The 23,769-nt window shown below is 44.2% G+C and overlaps 1 protein-coding gene and 1 pseudogene across 1 annotated transcript; one reads left to right on the forward strand and one right to left on the reverse strand.

Annotated features, from left to right (window-relative positions):
- The first annotated feature begins 3,207 nt into the window (after positions 1-3,207).
- Positions 3,208-4,289, forward strand: LOC127346709 (uncharacterized; annotated as a pseudogene).
- A 14,735-nt stretch (positions 4,290-19,024) lies between these two features.
- On the reverse strand, positions 19,025-19,870 carry LOC127346710 (F-box/FBD/LRR-repeat protein At5g56420-like). Its single transcript, XM_051372985.1, has one exon. The coding sequence runs from the start codon at positions 19,868-19,870 to the stop codon at positions 19,025-19,027; it is 846 nt and encodes a 281-aa protein (XP_051228945.1).
- Between the last annotated feature and the right edge of the window lie 3,899 nt (positions 19,871-23,769).

Consider the following 23,769-nt stretch of genomic DNA (forward strand, 5'->3'; position numbering starts at 1 on the left):
TCATCACCGGCAACAACAACAAGGAAATCAGCCGGTTCAAGGACGAGATGGCAAGCTCATTCAAGATGAGCGACCTCGGATTACTCACCTTCTATCTGGGTATCGAGGTGCACCAAGACAGCACGGGCATCACCATCAACCAATCAGCATACGCACTCAAGATATTTGAGAAGTGCGGTATGGCTGACTGCAACCCGTCTGTTGTTCCCATGGAGAGCCGTCTCAAGCTGAGCAAGAAGAGCACGGCGCCACCCGCCGACACCACTCTATACCGGAGTATTGTCGGGAGCTTGCGCTACCTCGTGCACACGCGACCTGACATTGCATATGCTGTTGGGTACGTGAGCCGCTTCATGGAGAATCCCACCACTGAGCACATGTCCGCGGTGAAGCATGTCCTCCGGTACATCGCTGGGACACGGTCCTACGGGTGCCACTACGGGAGGAAGACTACCGATCCTAAGTTGATCGGGTACAGCGACAGTGACATGGCCGGCGATGTCGATGACCGGAAGAGCACGACGGGGGTGCTGTTCTTCCTCAGATCGAGCCCCATCACATGGCAGTCACAGAAGCAGAAGGTCGTTGCTCTGTCTTCCTGCGAGGCAGAGTACGTCGCGGCCACGACATCAGCGTGCCAAGGAGTTTGGCTCGCACGTCTTCTCGGCGACATGAACAAGGTTGCACCTGGTGGCGTGACGCTTCGCATCAACAACAAATCAGCGATCTCCCTCAGCAAAAATCCTGTCTTCCACGATCGCAGTAAGCATATCGAAACCAGATACCACTACATCAGGGAGTGTGTAGAGGATGGGCGGGCTGAAGTGGAGTACGTCAGAACAGAAGATCAGCTGGCCGACATCTTGACAAAAGCACTCGGCCGGATCAAGTTCGAGGAGCTGCGTTCCAAAATTGGCATGATCAAGATTCCCGTAAGTGCATGAGCTTAGGGAGTGAATGTTGAATAAACTCATGCACCATGCACCGGCGTGATACACATGCATGTGCAGCACTCAAAACACATGGAGTGTGAACGTTGGACATTGCCGCAGTATAACTAGTAAGTCATAGATTGTAGCAGTGCTTAGGATACGTTGTGAATTCCGGCTGGACTCTAAAGCTGCTGATTCACACTACTAGCTAGTGATGTTCTAGTACTATAAATACCACCCCTTGTATCCCTGATCAAACCACCAAGTAGCAGCAAATAAGAGAAGAGAAAATTGCCCCAGCTTCTTGTGTCACTACTCACTCGTGAAGAGCTTCTTCCTACTCTCTGTAGTCTGTGTGCGTGTGTTATCTAGCCACAGCCATATAGTGGTTTAGAACTCACATCTTTCACACAGGAGGTGAGGCGTCTCCGATCCCAAAGGCGCAACAAGAAATTAAGGAAAACCATACATGAATTACCCTCCAAAGATGAGTCATTGGAAGAGAGATGGGAGTTTATTGTATCTATGTTCTAGGGTTTGATCAATGCACGAACAAGATTTGCAGTCAATGCATGCTAGAGCAGCAGAAGTTCCGTGCTTGTTTGCACCATGAATTTCACTTAGTTTGTTGCGTTGAGATTCGTGTGCCAAGTTTCAATCTGTTTCATTATGTTTCAAATTTTTTAATCAGATTGATGTGCAATTTTTTTTTTTTGAATCCATGCACGGGAAGTCCCGTGCACATGGTAATGGCATTTCTTCCGTCAACACAACCATGGAAGTACGTAGCTTAATTATAAATGACCTTACAAGACTATAAATAGTGAATAGTAGTATCTAAAATGTGACATTAAGATGAAACAACTTGAAAGCAACAACTTTTGGTGAGGTGATGACGACACATTTGGGGCTTGCTGAAATTGGGGGGGGGGGGGGGGGGCCCCATGGTTGAATTACTATATTTTCATATTATTTTGGAATGTTTTTTACTAACAAATTTGGTTGAGAGTTGTAAAATGCAAAAAACCTCCAAACGGTTCTTTCTTCCACTAGCGAGCGAACAAGTATCACATTTTGTTACTAGATAACTGGCGTGACAAGTTTAAACACAATCACCCGCCGATACCATCAGCATTGCCAGGAATAGATGCTAGCTTCAGCAGTATACCAGATGTCCTCCGTCAACGATGTCATGCTCTCGAGGAACTGTTCCGGGTCGTAGTTACCAGATATCTCCAGAAAACAGAGCCTCGGCGTGGACAAGCTCGTGTGCAACATCTCGTCGGATGCTTCCGGATCTCCATCGATGTCGCTGTGGCAGTCGACGATGGCGAGACGCTCCAGCGATGGCGACACGAGGGCGTCGCCCTCGAGGCGGCACCGCACGAGCGCGAGACGCAGCAGCGCCGGGCAGCAAGAGAAGTCGAGGTGGATCCTCGTCAGGTGCGGCGAGGCGAATGTGCGCAGGGGCGCCAAGGGGCTAGCTCTTCCTCCAAGGGAACCACCAGCGAGCGGGCGCGGCACTTGGCGGACAGGGCTTGGCTGACCCATAGGTCGACGTGGCGATCGACCTCGCCGTGCCAGAACCTGTTGAACTCAGGGTCATTATCGTACGGGTGTTTGTGGGGTATCAACAGGTCGGCGTCGATCTCGAACGAGCGCAGAGTCGGAAGCCGTGGCCATTGCCGCGCACGCGGACCGGCGGGAGAGAAGTACCACCAACGCACCGGAGTTCAAATCCAAGATTTGACAAATGTATGTCTTATAAATTCGGAATATTTTTTTCACTGGGAGGCGATATTTTGGTCGTCTTAGTCTTTCGGAGGTGCTCATAGGGTAGGATGTCCATGGGTGCTTTCGTAGGGGTAACTGTATATTAGCATTTACGTTTGTATGCTTCTCAAATAAAAAATAGATGCAATGAATAAGTGGGCCTGCTTTAATGGTCTAATGTCTAAAAATGTTGAAGCATTTCGCAACGGAACTCAAATCAACTAAACTATACATGAAGGTATTTGTGTCTTATTGCACTCGACGGGTATATGGTGTCATATTCTAAACTATACGCTTCAATCATGGTCACAATCCGGAGTGTCATATTCTCGGGTCACCCGCATTTCGAAACGGAACACAAATCAACTAAACTATACATGAAGTACTCATCGTCATAACATAACATATAAAGGTGATCGTCAAACTAAGCCCCGCCTAACGAATACCTAACTCGCTCGCGGCGCCCGTCCCCGCCTCGCCGCCGCCGGAGCCGAACACCGCGGGATCCGCCCCGTCCCCTCCCGCCGCCGCCGACGCCGGCGGCTGGGGCTCGGCGGGCTGCTCAAGACGCTCACCTCGCAATCGGAGAACGTGCTGGAGACCTACCGCCGCGACCTCGCCGAGTTCAGCACGGGCCTGCGCCGCGAGACGGACGCCTTCCGCGAGGCCGCGGCCCGGGCGGCGCGGGACCTCCCGTCCTCCGCGCACGCGCTCGATGGGCTCGCCGACATCGTCGCCCAGGGCAAGGACGCCCTCGCCCAGGCCGCCGCCGCCGCCTCCTCCGCCTCCCCCCCGTCCGCGGACGCCGAATCCGACCCCAGCTCCGCGTCGGGCCACCTCCGCTACTACAGCCGCTTCGAGGCGCAGCTGCGCGTGCTCCAGTCGGATCCGGCCACCTTCGCCGCCGATCCCGACGACGCCGAGGACTTCGCGGCCTGGAGGAGGGAGGCCGGGTTCAGCGTCGACGAGCGGCAGGAGGAGATCGAGGCGCTCTGCTACGAGAGCGACGCCGTGGAGGGCATGCTGGACCGGCTCGTGCCCGACGCTGTGGACGCCGAGCTGTTCTGGGCGAGGTACTTCTACCGCGTCCACAGGCTCAAGCAGCAGGAGGACGCCAGGGCCAAGCTCGTGAAGCGGGTCATCGCGCAAGAGGAGGAGGAGGATCTCAGCTGGGAGCTGGATGATGAGGAACCAGCACCAGAGGAGGAGATTAAGCAGGCATCGATCAGTGAAGAACCAAAACATTCTTCTAATTTGTTTAGCCTAGGGGTTTCCTTGGGTTTTCGGCCTGATGAGATTTCTATTTCGGCTAATGTGTTGAGACAAACGGAGCTTGACCGTCTAACGGTTGCTCCGAATGTCTCCACTGGGCCTGAAACGATAGTTATAGACGATGATGATGATGACGATATCCTAGATGGTCAAATTCTCTCGGCTATAATTGGCAACATTTCAGAAGTTGATTTAGAACACGCGGAGCTTAGTTCTGATTTACAAGCGTCCGAACGTGGTTCTCGATCATCGGCTGGAAAGAAATCTCGCAGTTTTGGTAAGAACTCTAAATCTAAAATAGTTTCTCGATGAATGGCATGTTCCGGAATAGCAGAGGTCTTCGTGACTTGGCTAAGCATTCCCACATTGCTGATGGTTGTAGAGATTATGATTTAGATTTTCTTGCTATTTCGGAGACAGGTAGGTGGAATTTCTCTCAAAGTTTTCGCGGCCGTTTGTCAGGGGGGGTTAACTTTCAGTGGTTTTCTCGCCCGCCCCGTGGTAGGTCTGGGGGCATTTTACTCGGCGTCCGTACAGACACCATGACCGTTTTGGCTAGTTCTGATGGAGAGTATCACATTAAACTCGACATTCAGAATAAAGCAGACGGTTTCATATGGAGTCTGGTCGCTGTGTATGGTGCCGCCCAGGAAGTGTTTAAGGCTGACTTTTTACGTGAGTTGGTAAACCTTACAAAGGATAATCCTTATCCGATTTTAATCGGAGGTGATTTTAATTTGTTGAGGTTCCCTCATGAGAAAAGTAAAGGCCTCTTTGATGGTCATTGGCCTTTCTTGTTCAACGCTGTCATCGATAGCCTGGATTTAAGAGAGGTGTTTATGACTGGTCGGTAGTTTACTTGGGCAAACAGCTTGCCGGAACCCACATACGAGAAACTAGATCGCGTGTTGATGGATACCGAATGGGAAAGTAAATACCCTATGGTGTCAGTCCGTGCACTAGAATGTATTGAAAAACTGTCTGACCACGCTCCCATCCTTCTAACCACTGGGAATCCCAGACCCGTTTGTAAACGGCCGTTCAAATTTGAACTTGGCTGGATATATCGAGAGGGATTTCATGATATGGTTAAAAGGGTTTGGGAAAGACCGGTCGGGGGAAGTACACCTATCTTGAGATGGAATAATAAAATACGGTCTATGCGCAAACATCTCTCTGGTTGGGCTGCCCATACGGCTGGTATTCTTAAAAAAGAAAAGACTCGCTTATCAATTGTGATTGATGAGCTTGAGGCTGTTGCGGAGATTAGACCACTGTCTACACATGAGATTGAACTTAAAAATCAATCCAATGAACAGATGGCCGGTCTTCTTCGCGAAGAGAAACTCAAATGGTATCAACGATCCAAGGCTCAATTCATCTTGGAAGGAGACTCAAATACGAGGTATTTCCATGGCTTAGCCAATGGGAGACACCGGAAAAAACGTATTCACTCTCTTATTCAAGATGAAGGGTTGATTGAAGGCCATGAGCAACTCAAGTCTTATGTTACTAACTATTATAAGGGTCTGTTTGGTCCTCCGGAGGAAAGTAATTTTACTCTTAACGAGGACTTAACGGATGATATACCCCAATTTCTTTGGAAGAAAACGGCTTGCTAACCGCACCTTATACTGAGGAAGAGGTTAAGAAGGCAGTTTTCCAAATGAAATGCAACAAAGCACCGGGTCTAGATGGTTTTCCAGCAGAGTTTTATCAAACCTTCTGGGATACTATTAAATCGGACCTTCTAGATTTGTTCAGTGATTACACATTGGATAACTAGAATTATTTCGTCTAAATTTTGGTGAAGTTATCTTGTTACCGAAAATTAATGAGGCAGAAAGGATCCAACAATATAGACCCATTTGCCTATTAAATGTAAGTTTCAAGATTTTCACTAAAGTGGCCACCATTAGACTTAATACGGTTGCGGATCATGTGGTTTTACCATCGCAAACAGCCTTTATGCAAGGACGGAATATCCTTGATGGAGTGGCGGTTTTGCATGAGACGGTACATGAGATGCATTCTAAGAAATTAAATTGGGTTATTTTAAAGCTTGATTTTGAGAAGGCGTATGATAAAGTTAAATGGTCTTTCCTTCAACAGACACTCAGGATGAAAGGCTTTTCGCCTGAGTGGCGAGCTCTAATTAATGATTTCGTGTATGGTGGTAGTGTGGCTATACGGGTCAATGATGACACCGGACACTACTTCCAAACGCGAAAAGGGTTACACCAAGGGGATCCGTTATCTCCGATGTTGTTTAACATTGTAGCGGATATGTTGGCGGTACTCATAGAGCGGGCCAAGTCTGATGGTCAAATTGAATGGGTGATTCCACATCTAGTTGATGGTGCCTTATCTATCCTTCAATACGCCGATGACACAATTCTTTTTATGGATCATGATCTTGAAAAAGCTCGAAATCTGAAATTAATTTTAGCAGCTTTTGAGCAATTATCGGGATTGAAAATTAACTTCCATAAAAGTGAATTGTTCTGCTTCGGTGATGCCCAAGACGATGTAGCTCTGTATACAGAGTTATTTGGTTGCGGGCAATGCCAATTTCCGATTCGCTATTTGGGTATTCCTATTCACTATCGGAGACTGACAATTACGGAATGGAAATCAGTGGAAGAAAGATTACAAAAACGCCTCAGTAGTTGGAAAGGTAAACTGTTGTCCCTGGGTGGAAGATTGGTACTCATTAATTCAGTACTAACTAATATGGTACTGTATATGTTATCATTCTTCATCTTACCCAAAGGAATTCTGCACAAACTCGATTATTATCGATCCAGATTCTTTTGGCAAGGGGACAACGAGAAAAAGAAATATCGACTGGTTAAATGGAGTATAGTTTGTAGTCCCAAAGATCAAGGAGGGCTTGGAGTTCATGACCTGAAGGTCAAGAACTCAGCGCTACTGGGTAAATGGCTTTTTAAGCTACTTACTGAGGATGGGATTTGGCAAACTATACTTCGGAGAAAGTATATCGGCTCGAAATCATTATCTCAAGTGGTTTGGAAACCTGGGGATTCACACTTCTGGGCTGGTCTTATGGCGACAAAAAATGTCTTTTTTCGACATGGGACTTTCTCCATTAAGAATGGAGCACAGATACGGTTCTAGGAAGATGCTTGGCTCGACAATGCACCCCTATGTGAACAGTATCCCGCTTTGTATAGAATTGCGCGTCGCCAAGGTGATACCATTGCAACTGTAATGGCTACCTCACCCCCGAATGTGATGTTCAAACGGGTTTTACTAGGACAAAGGCTTGTGGCATGGAACAACCTAATTCTGCGGCTTGGAGATATTCAGTTATCGCCAGAGCCAGATGAATTTCGATGGAACCTCCACGTAGATGGTTCCTTTTCTGTAAAATCTTTCTACAATGCGATGCTGCTTTCTGATTTACCAGTTGATAATAATAAGAAAATTTGGAAGATGAAGATACCATTAAAAATTAAATTTTTTGGATGGTATCTTCGTCGAGGGGTTATTCTCACCAAAGACAATCTTGTTAAGCGGAATTGGCACGGAAGTACACGATGTGTCTTTTGTCATCATGATGAAACCATCAATCATTTATTCTTCCAGTGCCAGTTTGCGAGATCTATATGGTCAATCATCCAAGTAGCGTCTACCTTGTATCCTCCGACTAGTGTCGCTAATGTCTTTGGCAATTGGCTTCATGGTATCAACTCAAGGTTTAAAATGCTTCTTAGGATGGGGGCGCTAACAGTTATCTGGGCGCCCTGGCTATGTAGAAATGACAAGATCTTTAATGACAAAAATTGCTCTTTGTTGCAGGTTATCTACAGATGCACAGGTATTCTCCGTTCGTGGTTACCTCTTCAGCGGGTGGAGAACCGAGACCTGTTTACGGAGGTCTGTACACGGTTGGAGGATACGGCGAGGGGTACTTTTTCCCTACATTGGTGGCAGCATAGTCTACGGATAGAAGCTCCACCTAGCTCTTAGGCGTTATATGATTCATCGTTCCGATATGTATTTCGCCTATTTTTGTTTTATGTAACTTTGGTCACTTGAGACAACAAACGGCTGTGTGCATCCTGGTTATGCAGAGGCTGGATGTAATTGCTTCTTGAAGTAATAAAGCATCCTTTATCGAAAAAAAAACATATAAAGGTGAATATTCTCTGGTCACCCGCATTTAGAATATGACACTCCGGTCACGATCGGGGCTAAACAAATCATGGTCACAATCCAGACTGAAAACTTCAACAAATCTGCGGGTCATGGTGTCATATTCTAGTCCACAAAGGCTGAGCACTCTCACAATTCAACAAGAAAGCGTAACAAAGCTGGGACATTGGTCTTGAAGCAACTCCGCAAGGATAGTCCTTGATTTTGGACTTCTCAAGGGGAAGGTAGAACCACAACTCAACATATTTTTTTTCTAGCCTAACCCTAGAAGAAGAAAAAAGTGAAGTGCTTGATGTCTACTTCCCCCTCCTTTTCCTGTAGACAGTGTTGGGCCTCCAAGAGCAGAGGTTTGTAGAACAGCAGCAAGTTTTCCCTTAAGTGGATCACCCAAGGTTTATCGAACTCAGGGAGGAAGAGGTCAAAGATATCCCTCTCATGCAACCCTGCAACCACAAAGCAAGAAGTCTCTTGTGTCCCCAACACACCTAATAGGTGCACTAGTTCGGCGAAGAGATAGTGAAATACAGGTGGTATGAATATATATGAGCAGTAGCAACGGTGCCAGAAAATAGCTTGCTGGCGTGTAGTTGGTGGTGGTAGTATTGCAGCAGTAGTAACACAGTAAAACAGTAAACAAGCAGCGATAGCAGTATTTAGGAACAAGGCCTAGGGATTACACTTTCACTAGTGGACACTCTCAACATTGATCACATAACAGAATAGATAAATGCATACTCTACACTTTTGTTGGATGATGAACACATTGCGTAGGATTACACGAACCCTCAATGCCGGAGTTAACAAGCTCCACAATTAATGTTCATATTTTAGTAACCTTATAGTGTAAGATAGATCAACATAACCAAATAGATCACATCAATACCATCATAGTAATAGTTAACTTCACAATCCACAAGAGATCATGATCATAGCCTACGACAAGAACCACATGGTGCACACACTAGTCACCTTTACACCAATGCAGGAGGAATAGAATACTTTAATAACATCACTAGAGTAGCACATAGATGAATTATGATACAAAACTCATATGAATCTCAATCATGTAAAGCAGCTCATGAGATTATTGTATTGAGGTACATGGGAGAGAGATGAACCACATAGCTACAGCGAAGCCCTCAGCCTCAGGGGTGAATTACTCCCTCCTCATCATGGGGGCAGCGATGGCGGTGAAGATGGCGGTGAAGACGGCGGTGGAGATGGCTCCGGGGGCAATTCCCCGTCCGGCAGGGTGCCGGAACAGAGAGTTCTATCCCCCGAATTGGAGTTTCGCGATGGCGGCGGCGCCCCTGGAGTCTTTCTGGAGTTTCGTCAATTGGTGTCGAGGTTTTAGGTCACGATGACTTAAATAGGCGAAGAGTCGGAGTCGGAGGGGGCCTGGGATGCCCAGACCATAGGGGGGCGCGCCCCCCCCCCCTGGCCGTGCCGGGGTGTGGTGTGGGGCCCCCAGGGCTCCCCTCTGGTCCCTCCCGGGTGTTCTGGATGCTTCCGATGAAAATAGGAACTTGGGCGTTGATTTCGTCCGATTCCGAGAATATTTCGTTACTAGGATTTCTGAAACCAAAAACAGCAGAAAACAGGAACTGGCACTTCGGCATCTTGTTAATAGGTTAGTTCCAGAAAATGCACGAATATGATATAAAGTGTGAACAAAACATGTTGGTATTGTCATAAAACAAGCATGGAACATCGGAAATTATAGATACGTTGGAGACGTATCAGCATCCCCAAGCTTAGTTCCTACTCGTCCTCGAGTAGGTAAACGATAAAAGATAATTTCTGAGGTGACATGCTACCAACATAATCTTAATCATACCATTGTAAAGCATATGAGATGAATGCAGCGATTCAAAACAATGTAAATGCAATGAGTAAACAATTGAATCATATAGCAAAGACTTTTCATGAATAGTACTTTCGAGACAAGTATCAACAAGTCTTGCATAAGAGTTACTCATAAAGCAATAAATTCTTAGTAAAGGTATTGAAGCAACACAATGGAAGATTAAGTTTCAGCTGTTGCTTTCAACTTGTAACATGTATATCTCATAGATAGTTGTCAATGCAGAGCAATATAACAAATGCAATAAGCAAGTATGTAAGAATCAATGCACAGTTCACACAAATGTTTGCTTCTTGAGGTGGAGAGAAATAGGTGAACTGACTCAACAATAAAAGTAAAAGAATGGTCCTTCAAAGAGGAAAGCATCGATTGCTATATTTGTGCTAGAGCTTTGGTTTTGAAAACATATAGAGAGCATAAAAAGTAAAGTTTTGAGAGGTGTTTGTTGTTGTCAACGAATGGTAATGGGTACACTAACTACCTCGCCAACCGGACTTCCAAGAGCGGCTCCCATGAATTATTTTACTTTTGGGTGGCACTCCTTCCAACCTTTCTTTCACAAACCATGGCTAACCGAATCCTCGGGTGCCTGCCAACAATCTCATACCATGAAGGAGTGCCTTTTTATTTTAGTTTTATTATGGTGACACTCCTCCCAACCTTTGCTTACACAAGCCATGGCTAACCGAATCCTTCGGGTGCCGTCCAACAATCACATACCATGGAGGAGTGTCTATTTTTGTTAATTAATTTGGGACTGGGAATCCCATTGCCAGCTCTTTTTGCAAAATTATTGGATAAGCGGATGTGCCACTAGTCCATATGAGAGTCCGTCAAAAGTAAATGACAAGGTTGAAAGCTAAACACCACATACTTCCTCATGAGCTATAAAACATTGACACAAATCAGAGGTGATAAATTTTGAGTTGTTTAAAGGTAGCACTCAAGCAATTTACTTTGGAATGGCAGGAAATACCACATAGTAGGTAGGTATGGTGGACACAAATGGCATAGTGTTGTTTGGCTCAAGGATTTGGATGCATGAGAAGTATTCCCTCTCGATACAAGGTTTAGGCTAGCAAGGTTGTTTGAAGCAAACACAAGCATGAACTAGTACAGCAAAACTCACATAAAAGACATATTACAAGCATTATAAAACTATACATCGTCTTCCTTGTTGTTCAAACATCTTACTAGAAAATATCTAGACTCTAGAGAAACCACTCATGCAAACCAAATTTTAACAAGCTCTATGTATTTCTTCACTAATGGGTGCAAGGTATATGATGCAAGAGCTTAAACAAGAGCACAACAATTGTCAAATATCAAGTTATTCAAGACATTATAGCAATTACTACATGTAGCATTTTCCAATTCCAACCATATAACAATTAACGAAGCAGTTTCAACCTTCGTCATGAATATTATGAGCTAAGAACACATATGTTCATACGAACCAGCGGAGCGTGTCTCTCTCCCACACAAGCATTTATTCAAACAAAAACAAAAACAAGAAACATACAGACGCTCCAAGTAAAGCACATAAGATGTGACCGAATAAAAATATAGTTTCAAGAGAAGGAACCTGATAATTTGTCGATGAAGAAGGGGATGCCTTGGGCATCCCCAAGCTTAGACGCTTGAGCCTTCTTGAAATATGCAGGGATGAACCACCGGGGCATCCCCAAGCTTAGACTTTTCACTCTTCTTGATTGTAGTATATCATCCTCCTCTCTTGACCCTTGAAAACTTCCTTCACACCAAACTTCTCATAAACTTCATTAGAGGGGTTAGTACATAATCAAAAACTCACATGTTCAGAGGTGACACAATCATTCTTAACACTTCTGGACATTGCCCAAAGCTACTGGAGTTTAATGGAACAAAGAAATCCATCCCACATAGCAAAAGAGGCAATGCGAAATAAAAGGCAGAATCTGTCAAAACAGAACAGTCCGTAAAGACGAATTTCTAATAAATACTTCCGCTGCTCAGATCAGAAAACTCAAAACTAACGAAAGTTGCGTACATATCTAAGGAACACGCACGTAAATTGGCATATTTTTCTGATTTTTCTACAGAGAGAAAATCCCAGATTCGTGACAGATAGAAATCTGTTTCTGCGCAGAAATCCAAATCTAGTATCAACCTTCGATTAGAGGCTTCACTTGGCACAACAAAACACAAAACTAAGATAAGGAGAGGTTGATACAGTAGTAAACAACTTCCAAGACACAAATATAAAACAAAGTACTGTAGCAAAATAACACATGGGTTATCTCCCAAGAAGTTCTTTCTTTATAGCCATTAAGATGGGCTCAGCAGTTTTAATAATCCATTCGCGGGAAATAGTATTTGAAGCAAAAGAGAGCTTCAAGAGGCAAATTCAAAACAAATTTAAGTCTAACATGCTTCCTATGAAGAGGAATCTTGTACACAAATGAATTCATGAAGAACAAAGTGACAAGCATAAGAGGATAAAACACGAGCAACTTCAAGATTCTCAACATAAAGAGGGGAAACTTAATATTATTAAGATGCATATAACCATATTTCCCTCTCTCATAATAACTTTCGGTAGCATCATTGATGAAATCCACAATATACCCATCACTTAAAACATTCTTATCATGGTTCATATGCATAGAAGTATCATTAAATTTGGCATAAGAAGAGTTATTCTCATTAATAGTAATTGGAGCAAGATTATTATCAAGAATTTGAACATGGTAAACAAGTTGCCTATTAAGGGGATTGTTTTTGGTAATCCAATCATGACTATGACAAGTTTCATAAGGATAGTTAGAACCTATATCATAGCATTCTTTATAATAATCATTAGAGATCGGAGGCATAATGTCATCATAAGAAATAGAATAGTTATCCTTCACAATCGGTTTATCTGTGTCCACACCATTATTGTTATTAGAAGGAGATGTATCAAGAACATAATGACCAGTAGCTAAAGGATTTGCAAACACCTCTTCCCCAAGCTTAGAGCTTTCTATATCATTATGGGAGGAAGCATGGATAGCACTGACACTATGGCAATTATTATCATCATCATTTTCAGAATTAGTTTCCCAGAGATTTGCAATATCAAAAGTAGTGTGCTCATTCAAATCATGATTGCTAATGTATGTAAAGGGCATAGGAAGATCATCATATTCAGATTCATTATCACAATAATCATTAGGAGCAACATACTTACGGTTACCTATTGTTATCTCATATACGCGGGGATATGATGTTACCTCTTTCTTTTTATTCCCCTTCTTCTTCTTCTTCTTCTTCTTCGTTCCCTTCTTCTTCTTTTCTTCCTTCTCCTCGTTCCCTTCTTTAGGTGGAAGAGGCTTGAAGGGTGGCTTGTCCGCATAACCTGATTTACTTTCAGAAACAATAGAAGAAACTTGGGGGAATCCCTCCTTTTCATTAATTAGTTGAAAACACACAGCAGTCCTATCATATTTTGGCAAGGTGTCATCTTCTAAGATATTTTGTATGTAAGTATTTGTATGGCTATTATCAATGCAATAAGAAAAACACCCATGCAGGACATCATCAATATCAAGATCACTCATATGTAACAAAGAGATTTTTCTCGACAATTCTTCACACCCCAAAAATAAAGTAAGTTCATCATGCTGATTAGGAGTAATTTCATCATCACAATACAAATTTGCAGCACTCATTGGGTTCAATATATCACTGGAGGAGCATTGAAAATTAAAATGACCCACTTCATGGCAAACTTCACAAATAAAAGGATAGAGGGCACAAACTTTTTTACCAAGATCATCTAGAGCCCTAAACCACTTTCTAGTTTTTTCATTAGCATGATGGATACAATATTCATCTTTGATTTGATTAATTCCACATGGTCTATGTATTCCACAAAAATTAACATGCTTATAGGAAATAGCACTCTTAGGAGTTTGAGCATGCTTATGGCAATAATTAACAACAATTTCATTCTTCATGCAAGCCTCTTTAAAAGGTTCATGATACTTATCAAAATTATTTTTAGGCAATTCGAAATGAGAAGCAAAGGCTTTATAAAGATTTGCAGCAACTTGAGAGTCAAGACCATAAGTAGCACTCATATTTCGAAATTTATCGGTATCCATAAAAGCTTCAATGCATTCATAATCATAATTTATACCTGACTCTTTACCTTCGTCGTTCTCCCATCCTTCAGCGTTGTCCTCAATCCGATCAAGAAGATCCCACCTAGCTTCAACCTCTTTGCTTGTGAAAGATCCCTCCGAACACGCGTCCAGATAGTCCTTGTGTTGTCCTGAAAGTCTCGCATAAAAATTGTTAACAATAACATTACGGGGGAGCTCATGAATAGGACATTTGAGCATTAGAGATTTCAATCTCCCCCACGCTTGAGAAATACTCTCTCCATCACGAGGATAAAAGTTATAAATATAATTCCTATCAATATGCACTTCATGCGGAGGATAAAATTTAGAATAAAAGAGAGATGCAATTTCCTCCCAACCAAGAGAATGTCTATTCTCCAACAATTTATACCAATGCGCTGCTTTACCGCATAACAAACAGAGAATAGCTTCTTCCTCACTTCATCCATAGAGATACCTGCACACTTGAATAACCCACATAATTCGTGCAAAAACAAGAATGATCTCTAGGATGGACAGTTCCATCCCCTTTATAGTGGTTGTCCATAACACGTTCAATAATTTTCATGGGTATTTTATACGGAATACTTTCAGCAGGTGGATTTAAAATATCAGAAGCATTATTAGAGTTATCGCATATGGGAGATAAAGCATTATCAGAACAAATTTTCTCCCCTAAAGATGGGAAGCTAAAAAGACCACAAAAACTAGCTTCCCCAAGCTTAGACTTCTTCATAGCATTAGCAGTAATTGCATTCATACTAATAACATCGCTACTAGCATGCAAATAAGGTTCCATAGGTTTTTTAATTTTCGCATCAAATAATTCTAAATCAGGAAAAAGATTAAAAAGCTCACTAATTTTTTTGTTGTTTTCCATTATGCCTAACTAGTGTAAACAAGAAACAAAAAGTTGCAATTGCAGGATCTAAAGGAAATAGCTTCGAGCACAAACACAATGGCGCCAGAAAAGTACTTTACCTGGAACCGGAGTATGAGTGCCTTTTACCTTTCCTCCCCGGCAACGGCGCCAGAAAAGTGCTTGATGTCTACTTCCCCCTCCTTTTCCTGTAGACAGTGTTGGGCCTCCAAGAGCAGAGGTTTGTAGAACAGCAGCAAGTTTTCCCTTAAGTGGATCACCCAAGGTTTATCGAACTCAGGGAGGAAGAGGTCAAAGATATCCCTCTCATGCAACCCTGCAACCACAAAGCAAGAAGTCTCTTGTGTCCCCAACACACCTAATAGGTGCACTAGTTCGGCGAAGAGATAGTGAAATACAGGTGGTATGAATATATATGAGCAAGAGCAACGGTGCTGAGAAAATAGCTTGCTGGCGTGTAGTTGGTGGTGGTAGTATTGCAAAAGTAGTAACACAAGAAACAAGAAACAAGCAGCGATAGCAGTATTTAGGAACAAGGCCTAGGGATTACACTTTCACTAGTGGACACTCTCAACATTGATCACATAACAGAATAGATAAATGCATACTCTACACTTTTGTTGGATGATGAACACATTGCGTAGGATTACACGAACCCTCAATGCCGGAGTTAACAAGCTCCACAATTAATGTTCATATTTTAGTAACCTTATAGTGTAAGATAGATCAACATAACCAAATAGATCACATCAATACCATCATAGTAATAGTTAACTTCACAATCCACAAGAGATCATGATCATAGCCTACGACAAGAACCACATGGTGCACACACTAGTCACCTTTACACCAATGCAGGAGGAATAGAATACTTTAATAACATCACTAGAGTAGCACATAGATGAATTATGATACAAAACTCATATGAATCTCAATCATGTAAAGCAGCTCATGAGATTATTGTATTGAGGTACATGGGAGAGAGATGAACCACATAGCTACAGCGAAGCCCTCAGCCTCAGGGGTGAATTACTCCCTCCTCATCATGGGGGCAGCGATGGCGGTGAAGATGGCGGTGAAGACGGCGGTGGAGATGGCTCCGGGGGCAATTCCCCGTCCGGCAGGGTGCCGGAACAGAGAGTTCTATCCCCCGAATTGGAGTTTCGCGATGGCGGCGGCGCCCCTGGAGTCTTTCTGGAGTTTCGTCAATTGGTGTCGAGGTTTTAGGTCACGACGACTTAAATAGGCGAAGAGTCGGAGTCGGAGGGGGCCTGGGCTGCCCAGACCATAGGGGGGCGCGCCCCCCCCCCCCTGGCCGCGCCGGGGTGTGGTGTGGGGCCCCCAGGGCTCCCCTCTGGTCCCTCCCGGGTGTTCTGGATGCTTCCGATGAAAATAGGAACTTGGGCGTTGATTTCGTCCGATTCCGAGAATATTTCGTTACTAGGATTTCTGAAACCAAAAACAGCAGAAAACAGGAACTGGCACTTCGGCATCTTGTTAATAGGTTAGTTCCAGAAAATGCACGAATATGATATAAAGTGTGAACAAAACATGTTGGTATTGTCATAAAACAAGCATGGAACATCGGAAATTATAGATACGTTGGAGACGTATCAGTGGTATTTATAGGCCTCACACCCAACCAGTAAGCCAGGTTCCTTAAAATGAATACAAGGGTCGTCATAGCACTTTATTTGCGCGATGTAGTATGCAGCACGGCACTATCCAACTCTTTGTCCAAGGGCGGTTGCTTAGCTACCTAGAATGTGTGGATCACGAAGTATCTGGTGAGGTAGCCGAGCACACGGCATTAGCAGGAACTTTGATGCTCCACTTCCACACCTCTCTTTTGTAAGAAAAATATTCTTCCTTACTTCCATATTATGTCTTGGATAGCTTCATCTCTCTTGCGTCCCAAAATTTCCCCTTTGTTTGCATATCCCTTTGCTAAAACCTAAAGGTACAATGGTTAGGTATGTCAAGTAGTATATATACCATACTCAAGAGGTTAGGACTATCAAGTAATGTACCATCCTCATGAGCATAAGCTGGACATGCATAAAGTAGAATATTCACCTTTATATGTTATGTTATGACCATGAGTTATCCAATAATGTGTGACACTTGTACTTTAAGCTCTTGATAGGGTGATTTAGGTAGCCCATCGTATAAATTATCCCTTCTTGAAAAGAAGTTTACCTCGACGCAAACACTTCGACGCCATGAAGATAAATTAATTGACGTTCATGAACTTGACACACACCATGTATCTATCCTCTTGAAGGTTGATGCGGCAACTCTTCAGTGTTCCTTACCCATTTGCGAGATTCAAGAAGTTACCAATAAGTAATAAACAACCGTCAAAAAGTAGCCAATTCCTGAAGATCAAAACATGACTGCTGAAAAGGGAGAAATTCACCTTGGCGATATTCCTTGTGAGATCTTGTCATTTGCAAGTGTGTGGCCTAAAGATGCCATGTAACACATATGCTGCTCTCTAGAGATATTTTTATTAAATTATGGTATATGGAAGTTGTCCTGCAAGCACGTATAGCTAAGAGTCCTAAACAAACTTGAGAATGCGCAAACAATGTGTAGCATGGGAGATGAGCAAGTCATCTATCATGATATGTACCTCTTCATTTACACATCACCATTAGCACAAAACAAGTACACATTGTAATTGCATGGTCTATGTGCAATCAATTGATGGAAGCATGTTGCACATAACATAAGTCACGTTCTACAGAGTATGTGAAAAAAAAATATGGGGGCACTCATGTTCGAAATACAGTTAGTGCACACAAATCTTCGCAAAAAGAAATTAGTCAACATATTTAATGCAATGGCATAAATTTAAAAACATCCATTAATTACAAAGGTAATTAGCAACACAGATAACTACTCCATCCGTCTTCCAATAAGTAGAAAAAAGTAGTAGCATCATTTTTATGGCACTAAATTAATATTGATAAATTCTTCTTGACATGTTGTTTAATAATATAGTAATTTGATGTCACTTAAAATTATTTGTATATATTTTAGATAATAATATAGTCAAATTAAAAAATGTTTGACTTTCAAAAAAGGAAAACGTACCCCTATATGTTCGTAGACCGAGGGAGTGCTACATATTAAATGTAGTAATAGCTCACTGATTGGATAATTACAGCACTAATATGCTGGTAATCATAATTTGAAAAACTTTGATATTTTAATCATGGTTATAATTGTAACCTCAGAAGCTAGATTATTACACTAGTACACATGGTGGTAAATGAAACTTAAACAAAAAAAAAAAGATAACTACAAAGGTGATGTGTTGGTAGTTGTAATCAGGTCAAGTGGCTAATTGTATCGATGTGTTGGTAAATGAACCTTAGCATTAACAACTAGACAACTATATCATCGCCCTCAACATGTGAAACTAAACTAAACTAACCAGGACATTCTTAAGGGATGGCAACTACAAGATTTTTTTAAATGTGTACTACCTCTCCATGTGAAACTAAACTAAACTAACCAGGACATTCTTAAGGGATTCCCAAAGTTTGTCTAAATTCGCATGTATCTAGACACTCTTTTGTGCATAGATACGTCTGAATTTAGATGAACCTTCCGACATCTATTAATGGACGGAGGGAGTACAAGATTTGTTATGATCACTAATTATCCAAAAATTGACTCAATAAGCCAAATTGAATGCATGATAAGTTGATAATCAAAAACATATACTAGAGTCCAATTAACTTGCACATAACATGGGGGAACAAGAGAAGAGAAGAGAGTGCTTTCCTTAGGTTTACATGCACCTGAACGCACGCCAATACTAAAGATCGGAGCACCATGAACTATTGCAGTTTTGTGGCGTATATGCAACCTAGTACACTTGGAACTCACGCCAGTCGATGTTGCAAATTGCTCTAAAAAAGGGCCGGTGTTACAAATTTATTCGGGAACAGACTAACGCGAACCATCAGATTTCATCGTATATTCCTTGTAGCCATAATATGCGTCTCCGTATAGATATGTCGATTTCATCCGCATACTGGACGTTCTCCTCCGTCAACCAGGGCATCGTCTGGAGGAGCTGTCCCCGGTCGTAGTTCTCAGATATTTCTAGGAAACGGAGCTTCGGCGTCGAGATCTCAATATACATCTCCTCGTCGGGCGCTTCAAGATCGGCACCGCTCTCGGTGTGGCAGTCGACGATGGCCAGATGCGCCAAAGACGGCGAGACGAGGGCGTCGCCCTCGAGATAGCAGCGCACGAGGGCGAGACGCAGCAGCGCCGGGCAGCAGGAGAAGTCCAGGAGGCCGTCGACGAGGTGGACGGCGTCGAGGTGCAGCGTCGTGAGGTTCGGCGAGGCGAAAGTCAAGAGAGACCGTGGCCGCCATGGGGCGAGCTCGTCCTCCAGGCGGACAAAGAGTGAGGGCGCGCGACACTTGGAAGACAGCGCGTGTCTGACCCACATGTCGACGTGGGGGTCGACCTCGCCGCGCAAGTACTCGCGATCGTAGAACTCGGGGTTGTTGTACGGGGATCCGGGGAGGGCGCGAGGGACCACCAGGTCGACGTCGATGTCGAACGAGCGCAGCAGCGGCGCCTCGCGGTTGACGAGCAGGGTGTTGACGAAGAGCAGGACGCCTTCTCCCTTGCCGTCCACGCTGACGGCGGGGGTGGATCTCCAGAGGTGGCGCCAGCGGCGGGAGAGGAGGGACAACTTCACGGCCTTGCGCGAGGGCAGGTAGGAGAGCACGTGCTTGAGGAGCTCGTCTGGCAGCGCGGCGAACTGGTCGCGGCGGCGGCTACCGCCCCTCATTTATCAAAGATTGATGCGCGCGGCTGCTGGTTCTGGAAGAATGGAGGAGAAGATAGATTGTGTCCTGCTTTTATATATAGCTGGGGTTTTTCAGCCATATACTCCACATGGCAACCGCTATAAAAAAATGGTATCAAATAATATTCGGTACGATTGCAAAGAGATTGGGTTCCGGAGCCGATTCTGAGATTTCCTAATTTTGATTTGTTTCCTAATAGGGAAGTGTTAGGCCCTCCGGGATCTCGATTCCCACTTCGGGTCCCCAGCCGTCGGATCGATATCATGTACGGTCAGATTTGCATGTAGCAAAAGAACACCTCCGGCAGAAAAAATAACACCCCGGCAGCAACTGCATGTAGCAAAAAACGGTTCACCCCATGAAATGAAAGAAAAGTTTGAGCTCGTCGGAGTCTTGCCAGAGACCTCGCCGGAGACCCCAGTAGCAAATATATTTTCCATTTGTAGCAAAATTGTAAAAATGTTGTAGCAAAAAAATTAATGATATGTTGCAAATCATCGGAGATACCAATAGAGACCTCGCCTTCAGTCGGCATCATCGTCGTCCAAGGTTGAAGCAACTCTATCTGGCCCAAGGAAGCAACGCCCGAAATCGCCGGTAGAAATGGCCTGATACCTAAGGTAGCAAAGAAAGCCTCTGCTGGTAGCAAACAACCACCCTCTGCCGGTAGCAACACCGGAGACCTAAGGTAGCAAACACCCCGGAGACTACCTTGCTGCATCCCAGCTCTCCTATTCACTGAGATCGACGTGCGGCGGCCGGCCATGGGCCGCGGCTTGCGATGGCGAGGTTGGAGACGCTGGTCGCGGCGGCGGCCCGCCATGGGTCGAGGCGCGCAGTGCAGGTGGAGCCCATGGCTGGTCGCGGCGGCGACGACCTCGCGCGAGAGGGAGGGGATGAGCTCGACGTAGGCAATACCTCGCGGCGGCGCCATGGCCGCACCTCGCGGCGGCGTTTAGGGTCTGGGTGGAGAGCGTGCGGAGGATGGGCTCAGGAGACTCGGCTCCGTCTCCGGGAGGAAGGTTCCGCCGGTGGAGCGCCGGCGTCGGCAGCCAAGCCTGTGTCCCGCATGTGAAGTTTCAGATGTAGAACGGAAGGAGAAGATAGGATTCCAGAAGGTGGTCCCCACCCACGTGGTTAAAAAACGAGCGGAGGAGAGCGTCCGGACGTGGGGATCAGAGGGCCACGCACCTGGAGGATCAGAGCCCTACATCCCCGGGGGAATCCAATCATTTTCCTTCCTAATAACTATTTGCGTGAATCTTCTCTGCACGTCTAAACAAAACTGCATTTCTCCGTGAACGGTTTAGGTAAACTGTGGTTTGTTCGCTAAATAAATCATCTCAATTAGTTACAACTTAGTTTATTTTATTATATGCATTTTTCGGTATAAAGAAAATTTGGGTGCTTTGAAAACATATGTTCACGAGAACCAACCTATATTTGGATAGTAATGACACAACATGTCAGTAAAAAAATCAAATATTTGATTTCTCAATTTTGGCGGGATGATGATGAGCAAGGGAAGAAAATGCATTGGTATTCATGGGGAAAATTGTGCTCTCCCAAGAAGGAAGAAGGTATGGGTTTTTGTGATCTTCGCTCTTTCAATCTTGTGATATTGTTGAAACAGGTTTGGAGCCTTTTTCTAGTATTTTTAACAAACGCACGGCAAAGCAAGTCTTTGCCTAGTGTTTTTAACAAACGCACGGTAAATATGTAAAAACCGGATTTCTTCTCAGCTCAAAAGGCGTGGCGTGGTATAGTTATCAACAAACGAACACTTAGCCTAGTGGCAAAGTTGCACGCTTTCTCTACTCTGTGTCCTGGGTTCGAATCCTAGACCAGCTAGTTTGGGGCCTTTTATTTAGAAAAAACATGTTTGGCACACGAGAAAGAAGCATTTGCCGTCAATGGCATTGCCGTGTGACCTTTGCCGTGCGACGTCTCGCACTGCAAGCTTTTACCGTGCATATAGAACCCTTTGCCATGCAAAAAGTTGCACGGCAAAGTCTTGTTTTTCCCTTAGTGTTACAAGCTGTATTGGGAAAAAAACGGTTGCAAGGGGTTGTAACCAAAGAAATACTTCACGCACTAGAAAAATTATTCACAGGGTAAAAAATGTTACTATGGTATCAAATTATGAAATGAAATCATTTGGCTGTGAATTATCCACACCCTTAAAACATAAGCGCTCAGATCCCGGTCCTATTTTAAACCTTGAACCTATTTAAGTTGGGATTTGCTAACGTGAAAGGTCAAACCAAAAAAGGAAAAGTCCAAATTAATGTAAATAATTAGCTACTCCCACTTAATCACATGACACATCTATCATATTCATTTTCATCCCTTTTTAACCCCAATCCCCTTCCACCAATATTGCAATGACGATCTCCTACTGCTACTCTGCTAGCTAGGGTCGCCACCATCCGACCTCGTTGTCAAACTCCCATGCCTCTTCGCCCTTCTCCAACAAACGCGCGCTGATTTGGAGGTAGCACAAACATGCAGCGTCGGTCGTGGCCCATGGTAAAGGCAGTATGTCCGCCCGCTCGTGGATGGATGCGGCACAATGGAGTGGTTGGATTCCTCCGTCGCGTATGCAGCCCCAGACGGCGAGGCCCTTCCTCAGTCGTATCCGAAGACTCATTCGGCGAATCCCTTTCTCCGCCACGTCGGCAGCCCCGGTCTGCGAGCCCCTTCCATTTCCCTGACTCGTGTGCGTGGACGGCGATGAGCTCCCCAGCGCTCCCCCTACGTCGTGGCCGCCGCGCGCTAGACAGAACCTCCTTTTATCTACCCTGCTACTATATGAAAGAACGAAGGAATGGAATGCTGCCTGAGATATCAAATGATAATTCTCAGACTCCCATACTTAAAAGCTGTTGGACAAGATACTTTGATTTGAAAACTAACACCGGCCTGTAGGCAATTTCTCCTCCAAAAGTGTGTATAAACAACATTGCTTCAACAACCCTGATCACCTGGCAAGACAACTGGCAAGACAACGACAAAAAATTGTTCATCCACAAAGTATTGTTCTTCTAAACCAGGTCTGACAGGACAAGCACATGGCGCCACGGGTACAAACTTTTGCTTGGAGGCTTCTAAGAAAAGCAGTTCCTACAGGTAAGAGAGCAAGTAAGTTCTCTAAACACATACATGAAAACTCTTCAGGTGTGACAACACAGAAGATGAAATGCACATGTTTTTTCCTTTGCCATTTTTCTAAAGCTGGATGGTTCTGTTCGCCATGGTTTATTGAAACTGGAATTCTAGCTGCAACTAATCACTCTATTCCTGATATGATCCAAAGTTTGCTTAACTCCCGCCATCCACAGTTTACTCTTACTAGTTTATATACCTTTTTGTGGCGCCTTTGAAAATATCGAAATGATGCTCTCTTTGCTAGGAAATATTGCAGGACATCTCAAGTGTTCGTGACAGCAAATGCTATCATCCAAGCATCCAAATTAGATGGTCCGGCCCTGCTAAAGATCATGGTGTGAATTGCTTACAGGACCATCTACTACTGCCGACAATACAAGGTCCAGACTCTTATGCAGGCAACACAATCTTCTGTGACGCTGCGTGGGAAATGCAACCGAGCAACACCACTAAATAAGCAGGAATTGGAGTCTTCATTCAAATTCAAAATAATCACCATGTCAAACAACTTCACATCTCGGCAATGTACCCTCCAGCTTCTTCTCCTCTTCCGGCCGAGACTTTTGGACTGATGCTTCCGACCAGATTAGCAGAGGTATTCAACATACAAGATCCACACTTTCTCACGGATTCCTCAGAACTAGCTTCCGCGGCAAAAGCGGCAGATATATTCTCCGCTCCGGGACAACAGACCACTGCTAGCTCAGATTCA

Source organism: Lolium perenne, chromosome 4 (assembly GCF_019359855.2).
Source record: "Lolium perenne isolate Kyuss_39 chromosome 4, Kyuss_2.0, whole genome shotgun sequence".
Classification (NCBI taxonomy): domain Eukaryota; kingdom Viridiplantae; phylum Streptophyta; class Magnoliopsida; order Poales; family Poaceae; genus Lolium; species Lolium perenne.

Coding starts and splice junctions, on each gene's coding strand:
- LOC127346710 (XM_051372985.1), bottom strand. CDS start 19,870: ATGAGGGGCGGTAGCCGCCGCCGCGACCAGTTCGCCGCGCTGCCAGAC.